Source organism: Mirounga leonina, unplaced genomic scaffold (genome assembly GCF_011800145.1).
Source record: "Mirounga leonina isolate KUSES-001 unplaced genomic scaffold, KU_Mleo_1.0 Mir_376, whole genome shotgun sequence".
In the NCBI taxonomy this organism is placed as follows: Eukaryota; Metazoa; Chordata; class Mammalia; order Carnivora; family Phocidae; genus Mirounga; species Mirounga leonina.
Window position 1 is genome coordinate 7,414,573 of NW_023270718.1, and position 12,005 is coordinate 7,426,577.

Here is a 12,005-nt window from a genome sequence, read left to right on the forward strand (position 1 = left end):
AGAGAAAAGTATTTCCATTTTTGAAACTTTCACCCAGAGACTGTTCTTTTTACAACTTGAAAACCTTTACTTCTCTTCCTCTGAGGTGTTCTGCCCAATGGGCTTCTTTTCATCGACTTGTTTCCTTATTTTCTTGTTCTACTGAAGGCTGGCTCTCTGAATATTTCTTCCCTTTATCACAGAATCTGTCAGTTCTCACTTCTTTCTCCTCAGGCTTTTTACGTGCCCTGAACAATTCTCACCATGAAGTAATGACCTAAAGCTTTGAGAAGCTTTGCGTTGGGGGTGGATCAGTTTTGATGCCCAAGATTCCTTTTGGAGTTGGCAGTCAGTTTCTGGATATCAAAGAGGACAGCCTGTCGTGCTTAGTGGATGGACATTGGATACTTGGGCTGCTCCGTGTAGACCGGGATTACAGAAACTGCACATGCAATCCAGATGGGGGTCAATGGCCCCAAAAAAGTGCAAAGTCCTGAAAAATGCAGAGTACTTACCTCTGCCAGAATTTAAGAACCTCATTAGAGGATGAACGAGAGCATTACTGAACACTGAATACCAAACAGAGGTGTTATAGGGAATAGAATAAATCATTCCATAACCTGAAATCAGTTCTTATTAACACTGCCTTTAAAATCATGACAAACTTGGGGCACCTGGGTGGCTCAGTCATTGGGCGTCTGCCTTAGGCTCAGGTCATGATCCCAGCGTCCTGGGATCGAGCCCCACATCGGGCTCCCTGCTCAGCGGGAAGCCTGCTTCTCCCTTGCCCGCTCCCCCTGCTTGTGTTCCTCTCTCGCTCTCTCTGTCTCTGTAAAAAAAAATAATAATAAACTTTAAAAAATAAAAAATTTAAAAAATTAAAAAAAATCATAACAAACTTGATTACAGAATTAAAAAAATAGAATCAACCTAGATATCTAAAAACTGTTGGTCTGTGAAATAATCTATACTTCATCTATTGAACTGAAGGCCAATTGTATATCGAGTAATTGTTCTGGGTCATTCATTATAAATGAGAGAAAAATGCTTACAATTCAACTAGGAAACAACCTAGAACTTTGGCTTTGTGAGCAGATGTACAGTTTCAAGTATGCTTCCAACAGTTGTTACCAATGGAACATTTCTTTTTGGGCAAATATTTCAAATACTTCCAAATGAGAGGTAAGTTATGCACTTTATAATTATATATGCAATATGAATCCCTCTCTATGGAAACATACACTCAGATTTTCCTAGCTGTATAATTTTAAATCTTTTATAAATATACATACAGATATTGAGTTAAAAGTATGCATGCCATTTTACTTGCATATTGTGTTGTATAATGTGATGCAGCTTTTCTCAACATTTATGTGATCTATTTTAGAGATGTTTTATTAGTAGTAAAAATGGAATGAGGATATACCCTAAAATATCCATGTATTTTCTTATTGATCACATAGAAGGCATTTTTAAGTTCCTCCATATAAAGAATGGGATTTACGTTTCAGACAGATTTGAATCTATTTCTTTTTTTTTATTTGAGAGCGCGCACAAGCAGGGGGAGTGACGGACGGAGAGGGAGAAGGCGGCTCCCTGCTGAGCAGGGAGTCAGACATGGGGCTTGATGCCAGGTTTGGGATCATGACCTGAGCTAAACGCAGGTGCTTAATTGACTGAGCAACCCAGGCACCCCTATTTATTTCTATGAGTAGTAGAATGTGAGCTGTAATTACTGATTCAAAGGTGAATGAATTCAAAATTTTTATAGATACTGTACAGGAGCTATTCCCCAAAGTTACACTTATATCCCATTTTATACATAGTGTATGTTTTTCCTCCTGGCCTCAGCAACCTCTTTATTACCACTCATTTTAATCTTGTCTATCATGAGGCTAAAAGTGATGTCTGTGTTTATTTGTGTTCTACTAGCTGTGAAATTTGAGCAATTCATTATTGAATATTCAAGTTATTCTGTCAATTAACTTCTGTACTTAGAAAAATAAGGTTCAATTGCAGAGGTGTTGTCTTTTAATCCTATTTAATAATTAAAATATTTTCGGGCGCCTGGGTGGCTCAGTTGGTAAAGCAACTGCCTTCAGCTCAGGTCATGATCCCAGGGTCCTGGGATCGAGTCCCACATTGGGCTTCCCCTGCTCTGCGGGGAGCCTGCTTCTCCCTCTGCCTCTGCCTGCCACTCCCCTGCTTGTGCTCTCTCTCTCTGTCAAATAAATAAATAAAAATCTTTAAAAAATAATAATTAAAATATTTTCTCCTCGGCTAACATGAAATTTTTACTTATGCTACCTATGAAAAATGGATATGCTCTTGATTACATTGTTAAATGTATACATCCTACCATAATTCTGATTTTGTCTTTTGTGGAAGGTATGAACTAGTGCATACTTGAAAATGCTTTATATTCTTACATTTAGTCAAAATATTGTAAGATGACGTTTAACTCCTTTTAGAAATTATTTGCACTTTCTTCTATTTCAGTTAGTTTGTTATTAGTTATATGCCAATAAGCCCATACCACTTACTAGACAGTCTATTCTGGAGAACACAGTAATTAGCTGTATATTCCAAAGGTGCTTTTTTCCTGTCTCCAGACTGTCTTCAAATTCTCCAGCTTCAACATCAGTGCCTCTCTGGGTCTCCAGCCTGCTGGACTTCTTTGCAGATTGCAGACTTGCCAACTCTCAACCATCCGGTTAGCCAATTCATTAAAGAGACAGAGAAAAAGGGCGCCTGGGTGGCTCAGTTGGTTAAGCGACTGCCTTCGGCTCAGGTCATGATCCCGGAGTCCCGGGATCGAGTCCCGCATCGGGCTCCCTGCTAGTCAGGGAGTCTGCTTCTCCCTCTGACCCTCACCCTTCTCCTTCTCTCTCTCTCATTCTCTCTCAAAAATAAATTAAAAAATTTAAAAAAAAAAAAGTTAAAGAGACAGAGAAAGAGAGATCTATTTCTGATATGCCTATTATCTATTTCTGTATCTACAGATCTATAGAAATGTAGATAGTGAAATACAGAGATTACATAGATATCCATTCTATTGACTTTTTCCTTGGAGAAACCCATACAGATTAGCATCTGTACATTTTCTTCATCCAACATCAAGTGTTGAACATAACTCATAATAATTATGTATGTGTAATTTGACAAAACTTCCTGTGTGCTTAAAACACAGAAGTTAAATCATAAATTCCATTTGAGATCTTACACGTGTGTGTTTAAGAGCTGCACTTATAGAGTCTTGGTATGTTATACTAGTCGTCTTATGCAGGCTTTTTTTTTTTTTTTTGACAGAGAAAGACAGAGCGAGAGAGAGAACACAAGCAGGGGGAGTGGGAGAGGGAGAAGCAGGCTTCCTGCCGAGCAGGGAGCCCGATGTGGGGCTCGATCCCAGGACCCTGGGATCATGACCCGAGCCGAAGGCAGATGCTCAACGACTGAGCCACCCAGGCGCCCCTATGCAGGCATTTCTTATTTAGGGTTCTTTGTAACAGCTTTTGCATAGGATTTCCATAGTGTATAATTCACCCATTTAAAATGTACAGATGGACCGATGGGGCACCTGGGTTGCTCAGTTGGTTAAGCTCCTGCCTTTGGCTTAGGTCGATTTCAGGGTCCTGGGATGGAGCCCCATGTTGGGCTCCCTGCTCAGCAAGGAGGGTGCTTCCCCCTCTCCCCCTGCTTGTATTGTCAAAATCTTTTTTAAAAATGTGCAAATGTTAGGTTTCTGATTCACACACAGGTGCAAGCAAACCATAGTCAATTTTACACTGAATCACCTCTTAAAGAGACTTGATATTCTTTAACTGTCACCATCCCTGTGGCTAGGAAACCACTAATCTGCTTATTTCACTTTTCCTCAGTCTCATTGAGATATAACTAACATGTAACATTAAGATGCATTATGAAGTATATATTGCAAAACATAGTTATCACCTCAGAGTTACCATTTTTCATGTGATAAGAATCCTTAAGAGCTATTCTCAAATGTATTGTTAATTATATCCAGTACACATTGTATATATGTACCACATTATCTACTCATCTGACAATGGACAAGGTATTTCCATTATTTTGGTTATTATGAATAATTTCACGTTTATTTTTCACGTATTTGTGTATTTTCTAGTTTTGTACTTGACTTCTAGTTTCATGCCATAGTGGTTGGAAACGGTGCTTGGTATCCCCTCTTTCTTAAATTTATTAAGATTTGTTTTGTGGCCCAGCATATACGCTATACTGGAGAATGCTCCATGTGCATGTGCGAAGAATGTGTTTTCAGATGTTGTTGGATGCAGTGTTGGAAGTCTGATGTCCCCTTATAAATTTTCTGTCTGGATAAGCTACCCATTACTGAAGGCGCAGTATTGAAGTCCCCTTCTAATGTACTGCTGTCTCTTCCTCTGTTCTTTTCTGCTACTAGTTGTTTTATGTGTTACTTGCTTTTATGTTGGGTGAACAGACAATTATAAAAGTTATATCCGTTTGTTGAATTGACGGCTTTATTACTTTTTATTTTTTTAAGGAAAAGCACATATATTTAATTGAAAAATGTAAATGTAAAAATTACTATAGATCAAACAAAATTAGTTTCTAAAAGTAAGTGACTCCTGGGGCGCCTGGGTGGCTCATTCATTAAGCGTCTGCCTTCGGCTCTGCTCATGATCCCAGGGTCCTGGGATCAAGGCCCACATCCTGCTCTCCGCTCTGTGGAAAGCCTGCTTCTCCCTCCCCCACTCCCCCTGCTGGTGTTCCCTCTCTCGCTGTGTCTCTCTCTGTCAAATAACATCTTTTTTTTTTTTTTAAAGATATTATTTATTTATTTGAGAGAGAGCACATGAGAGGGGGGAGGGTCAGAGGGAAAAGCAGACTCCCCGCCGAGCAGGGAGCCCGGTGCGGGACTCGATCCCGGGACTCCAGGATCATGACCTGAGCCGAAGGCAGTCACTTAACCAACTGAGCCACCCAGGCGCCCCTCAGATAACATCTTTTAAAAAAATAAAATAAAATAAAATCTTATTTAAAAAGGTGACTCCTATGCATCCAAATTTTGAAAAAATCAACACAACAATCCAATTGTTTTTTGCTCAGAGAGCAGAAAGCAACTACTCTACATGAATATACAAACCTACAGCTTTAATGTAACACAAATCCTAAGTATATTAGCTACCTTTCTCCAACATTAAGGGAGTGAATGCTTTATATTTAATAAATGCATATACAATGTATACAACTGTTAGTCACATGTAAGCTATGCTAGAAACTTTGAATCAACTGGAATGTAAGGGTTTCTTATGGGAAGATGTACATTTCAGAAAAAACTCAGCTTGAACTAAATCCACTATCACAATTATGACGAAGGTGACCCATACAAAGCCTATCATTTGCAACTATATATAAAGAAAAACTGCCCAGAAATAATATCAGAAATCTTACTGAAAGGCATCATGGTAACCTGCCTGAAAGTACAAGTAATTTATTTAGGGACTTTAAGTAGCAGGTAACAATGTAAATTAACATGTGAAAAAAAATATGCAATGTATAATAGCAAGAGGTTAGACAACTGAATACTGTGGAAAAGATTAGCCTGTACAAGTTAGTTTTGATGAACTATTGGCTACTTGTTAAATTGCCAAGATTTTCACTGCACCCATATTTTTTTTCACACACATCACAATCTGAAAGCAATAGGTCTTTCTCAAATTGTTGTCCAGTGTTTATTCCCCCAACCCTCAAAACACAGCAATAGGTCGTATAAAAGGTGTTGGTTTTGAGAGTGGTAAGGACTACACAAGTTACATAATCGTACTATTCCAGTCCTTCCAAATCTAAAATGGGGAAAATCCTTTTTGACATTATGCCAAACACCACATAATTAAAAACACTGCACAAAGTGAGCCCTTTATATAATGACCTTTGCCATGTTTTACTACACTCTCTGGCTTAAAGTTTATTTTGACTGATGCAAACATAGCTATCCTGCTTTCTTTTCGATTCCATCTGCATAGAGTATCTTTTTCCACACCTGCACTTTCAGTCTGTGTTCTTAAAACTTGAAGTGAGTCTCTTGAAGACTACAGTTGGGTCGCATATTTCTTTCGCTTCAGGCAATGTATTTGGATTAGAGAATTTAGTCCCTTTATATTTAAAGCAAGTATCAATACAAGTATGGAGTTACGGTTGTCATTCTTTTGTTTAGCAGTTTAAAATTATTTGTCCCTTTCTTATTCATTTGCTATCTTTGTGATTTGATGATTTTCTATACAGGAATACTTAGGTTATTTTCTCTTATCTTTTGTGTATCTACATTTTTTCATTTTGTGATTACCATGAGGCTTAAAGAAGACCTCTTATATAGCAGTCTAGTTTAACTTCTTACCAGCTTAATTTTGCATACTAAAACACTTTCAGGACTCCGGTCATTCTCTAAAAATGTGGCTGCATCTCATTTTATGGAAGAGTTAGTTATTCTCTGGTATCTATGAGGATTTCTTCATTTCATGATCCTAGGGTCCAGGATTTGAGTCCCACACTGGGCTCCTTGTTCAGCGGGGAGCCTACTTCTCCCTCTCCCTCTCCCTCTGCCTGCCGATCCCCTGCATGTGTTGTCAAGTAAATAAAATCTTAAAAATAAAATACTGACCAAATGTTTAAAAAATCCCTCTCTTCTGTATTTCGAAGCACAACAGCATGTACATTATCTAACTTTGTCTTCCTTTTTTGATGTAATCTCTGAAGAGTGACAGATATACTGCTTTGTACTGTGAATTCTATGACATTTATTGACATTTGATGTTTAATACGTTTCTACATATTTTTATCTTCAAGTTACTTTTCTTCTCTCAACTCTGATGTTTTCTAAACTGTTAAGAGAAAGTCTTTCCTCATTCATTATGTTTGGACAGTTTGAACCAAGACTGCATTTTGAGATACCCAGTAAGGATTGAATTCCACTTAAAGGCTTGGCCACTTTCTTTACATGTTACAGTTTTGCTCCTGTATGATAAGGATGGATGATGTTGAGCAAGTTATGACTTCCAGCTGGAGGTTTGCCACATTCCTTCCATTTGTCGTATGTAGTTATTTCTCCTCAGTATGAACTCTGTGATGCTGAGTAGAAGTTGAGCAATCCGGGGGTGCCTGGGTGGCTCAGTCATTAAGCGTCTGCCTTCGGCTCGGGTCGTGATCCCAGGGTCCTGGGATCGAGCCCCGCATCGGGCTCCCTGCTCAGCGGGGAGCCTGCTTTTCCCTCTCCCACTCTCCCTGCTTGTGTTCCCTCTCTCACTGTGTCTCTGTTAAATAAAAAAAATCTTAAAAAAAAAAAAAAAAGTTGAGCAATCCAAAAGCTTTACCACGTTCTGTACACTTCTAAGGTTTCTCTCTAGTATGAATTCTGTAATGCTGGAAGCAGCTTGAGCACTATGAAAGGGCTTGCCAAAGTTTTATATCTGTAAAATCACCTCCACTATAAATTCTCTGATAAGGAATGAGGGTTGAGCATTGCTTAAAGGTCTTGCCACATTCTTTATACACATGTACAGTTACTCTCCAATATGAATTCTCTGATGTGGAGTTAGGGTTCAGCAGTCCTTAAAATTCTCTCACAGTCTTCAAATTTGTAAGACTTCCTCTAGTATGAATTCTGTGATGTAAAGTCAGGTGTGATTGCTGGATAAAGGCCTTGCCACATTCTTTACATTGGTAAGGTTTCTCTCCAGTATGAATTCTGTGATGTTGAGTAAAGCTTGACTGCTGGATAAACCTCTTGCCACAATACTTACATTTGAAAGGTTTCTCTCCAGTATGAATTCTGTAATGTAGACTAAGGGCTGAGTGCCAGTTAAAAGCCTTGCCACATTCTTTGCATTTGTAGGGTTTCTCCCCTGTATGGATTCTGCGATGTCGAGTGAGGCCTGACTGGTGGATAAAGGCCCGGCTACACTCTTTGCATTTGTAAGGTTTCTCTCCAGTGTGGACGCTGTCATGCTGCCTCAGGTGCACATGGTGCTTAAAGGCTTTGCCACATTCTTTGCATTTGTAGGGTTTCTCTGCAGTATGGATTCTGTGATGCTTAATAAGGTCTGACTGCTGCTTAAAGTCTCTGCCGCATTCTTTGCATTTGTAGGGGGTCTCTCCAGTATGGATTCTGTGATGTTGAGTGAGGCCTGAAAGGAGCATGAAGGCCTTGCCACATTCTTTACATTTATAAGGTTTCTCTACATGATGAACACTGTGATGTCGATTCAGGTGCGAGAGCTGGATAAAGGCCTTGCCGCATTCTGTACATTGGTAAGGTTTCTCACCAGTATGAATTCTGCGATGTTGAGTGAAGCCCGATTTAAAGCTAAAGGCCTTGCCACATTCATTACATTTGTAGGATTTCTCTCCAGTATGAATTTTGTGATGTGTATTAAGGTGTGATTGCTGGTTAAAGGCTTTGCCACATTCTTTACATTTGTAAGGTTTCTCTCCAGTATGAATTCTATGATGTTGAGTGAAGCTTGAACGATGGATAAAGGCCTTGCCACATTCTTGACATTTGTAAGGTTTCTCTCCAGTGTGGATTCTGTGATGTTGAGTAAGTTGTGATTGCTTCCTGAAGGCTTTGCCACATTCTTTACATTTATAAGGTTTCTCTCTAGTATGAATTCTGTGATGTTGAATAAGGTTTGCTTCCTGCTTAAAGGCCTTGCCGCATTCTTTACATATGTAAGGTTTCTCTTGAGTATGGATTCTGTGATGTTGAATAAAGTTTGACTGAAAGCTAAAGGCCTTGCCACACTCTTTACATTTGTAAGGTTTCTCTCCAGTATGAATTCTGTAATGGACAGTTAGGTGTGACTGCTGGATAAAGGACTTGCCACATTCTTTACACTTGTAAGGCTTCTCTCCAGTATGAATTCTATGATGTTGAGTAAGCGTCGAGGGCTTGTTAAAGGCCTTGCCACATTCTTGACATTTATAAGGTTTCTCTCCAGTATGAATTCTGTGATGTTGAATAAAGCTTGACTGAAAGCTGAAGTCCTTGCCACATACTTGACATTTATAAGGTTTCTCTCCAGTATGGATTCTGTGATGTTGAGTAAGTTGTGATTGCTTCCTGAAGGCTTTGCCACATTCTTTACATTTATAAGGTTTCTCTCTAGTATGAATTCTGTGATGTTGAATAAGGTCTGGTTCCTGCTCAAAGGCCTTGCCACATTCTTCACATTGGTAATGTTTCTCTCGAGTATGGATTCTGTGATGTTTCATAAAGCTTGACTGAAAGCTAAAGGCCTTGCCACATTCTTCACATTTATAAGGTTTCTCTCCAGTATGAATTCTGTGATGTACAGTTAGGTGTGACTGCTGGATAAAGGACTTGCCACATTCGTTACATTTGTAAGGTTTCTCTCCAGTATGAATTCTGTAATGTTGAGTAAGCGTCGAGGGCTTGTTGAAGGCCTTGCCACATTCTTTACATTTATAAGGTTTCTCTATAGTATGAATTATGTGATGTTGAGTAAGGGTTGAGCACTGCTTAAAGGCCTTGCCACATTCTTTACTTTTGTAAGGTTTCTCTCCACTACAGATTGTCTTATGTATACATATTACTGATGACTGACTAAACATGTTCCCAGGCTTATCATTGTATCTGTATGGGTTTTTTCCCACATGAATTCTCTGATGATCACCAACACTGGAGGACTGGTTAAAATCTCTTTCACATTCATTAAATTTGTAAGGATTCTCTCTTATATGCATACTGTTACATAGAAGGTTGGATCTTTGATAAACGACTTCCCCACATTTAATATGTTCAGAATGGTTCTCTTGAAAATGAATCCTCAGATGTTTATTAATATTTGAGCCTTGATGAAATTTTTTCTCACATTCACTGCCTTGAGCAATTCTGTCCCCATTGACAATGCTCTCGTAATTTTGGAGGACTGAGACCTTGGTGAAGGACCTCTCAAGTGGATCCCATTTAGCAGTTGTTTCTCCATTTTTCAATCTCTGAAGTTTAGAAATATTTGACTGAAAGGTCAATCCAATCCTATTTTCAAAATTGTTCAAATCGTTATTTTCAGCATGTACTAGGTAACTTTCCAGATTTTCCACATTCTCTATCCATAAATATGTACGTTTGAATATTTGATTGGAGATTCTGCTTACAGAAACACCCTGCTTTGCAGAACTAGTGGACTTAAAAAGGAAGGTTTTACAAAATATTTTGTATCTTTCACCATTGTGGGCAGTGAGATTCTTATTATGGGCAGTAGTCTCAATTTGGATATATCCTTTATGATCATTATCCCAGTCTATCATTAAGTGTAACTTCTCAAGGACACTATGTTTATATCGACCCATTGACACATTTTGAAATGAAGCTTCTTTGCACAGCTCTGGCAGGAAGCTCAGGGTGCCATGTGAAGATACAGCTGAAAGATATTGAATAACAGAAAAGTAATGTCATTCCACTTACAACTTTCAGACAAATATACGGATGATGTCTAACATACAACCATAAAATCAAAGAGAACGTCAGCAAGATGGCTGAGAAGGAATCATCAGGACTTCATTCCTCCAAGGACACATAAACTTGCAGACAACATACTGACCACATAGCGTAACAGATAATTCTCTAGTATTGTCAGGGTGTAACACCAATCACTCTCCTCTACCTCAAATAATCATGAGAAGTACCATTATGAGCCCAAAATCAGCAGAAGGAAGGAATTTTTAAAAAAAACTTATTTGAGAGAGAGAGACAGAGAGAGAGCATGAGCAAGAGGAAGGCCAAAAGGAGAGGGGCAAAGGAGATTCTTCGCTGAACAGGCAGCCTGACACGGGACTCAATCCTAGGACCCTGAGATCATGACCTGAGCTGAAGTCTTAAGGCTTAAACGACAGCCACCCTGGCGACAGCGAGAAAGGAAATTTAAACATAAAACAGAAATGAAGAAAATAGGATTTAGCAAAAATAGAAAAATATCAACAATAGGATTTGGTTTTCAGAAAAAAAGAAAAGAATCAAAATTGACAGACCTATAACTAAATCAAGTAAGAATGAAAGAGAAGACCAACTAAAATTGGAAGACATGAAAGCAGACACGGTATCACTGATACCACAGAAATAAAAATAATTATAAAAGGAAATGATATATAATTATATGCCAAGAAGTAGACACCAATAAATAGGTATAAATATCAAAACACATATAACCTACCTGGACTCCAACATGAAGAAATACATTTAAAAATCTCCACTGATCTACAACTACTTAGTAGATTGAAAAAGTAATTAAAAAAAAAAAAACACCTCCAACAGGGGCACCTGGGTGGCTCAGTCGTTAAGCATCTGCCTTCGGCTCGGGTGGGGGGGCTCGGGTCATGATCCCGCATCGGGCTCCCTGCTCAGTGGGGAGTCTGCTTCTCCCTCTCCCACTCCCCCTGCTTGTGTTCCCTCTCTAACTGTATCTCTCTCTGTCAAATAAATAAAATCTTTTAAAAACAGAAACAAAAACCTCCAACAAAGAGAAGTCCTGTGCCAGATGAATTCACTGGATAAATCATACAAATATATAATGAGAAAGTACTTGAAATCTCCTCAAACATTTCCAAGGAGTAAAGAGAAGGGAGATGTTGAAAACACTTTCTCTGACACCAGCATTACCAGGTTATTAAAGCCAAAGGAGAGATGCTACAAGTAAAGAAGGGTACAAATTACTACCTGTTCTTGCAAAGTCAACAATAAAATAAAGCCAACTGAATCAAAAGCACACTTTACCATTTTACAACACAATCAAGTAAGAATTCTTCCTGGAATTCAAGGCTGTTTCAACATACGGAATACTATCAGTTTGAGACTGCACATTAATAGAGTGAGTATCAAAAATGGCATGATCAGGAACACCTGGGTGGCTCAGTTGGTTAAGCGTCTGACTCTTGATTTCAGCTCACGTCATTATCTTGGGATCATGGGATCGAGCCCTGTATCCGGCTCCCCTTTCTACATGGAATGTGCCTGT

At 38.9% G+C, this 12,005-nt stretch overlaps 1 protein-coding gene across 1 annotated transcript; it reads right to left on the reverse strand.

Annotated features, from left to right (window-relative positions):
• Positions 1–5,089: 5,089 nt before the first annotated feature.
• Positions 5,090–11,279, reverse strand: LOC117997765 (zinc finger protein 493-like). The gene is given in 3 exon segments (XM_034986080.1): positions 5,090–7,521; positions 7,524–7,596; positions 7,598–11,279. Coding segments are annotated over 3 exon segments (3,036 nt in total). The 5' UTR covers positions 10,345–11,279; the 3' UTR covers positions 5,090–7,305.
• Positions 11,280–12,005: the final 726 nt, after the last annotated feature.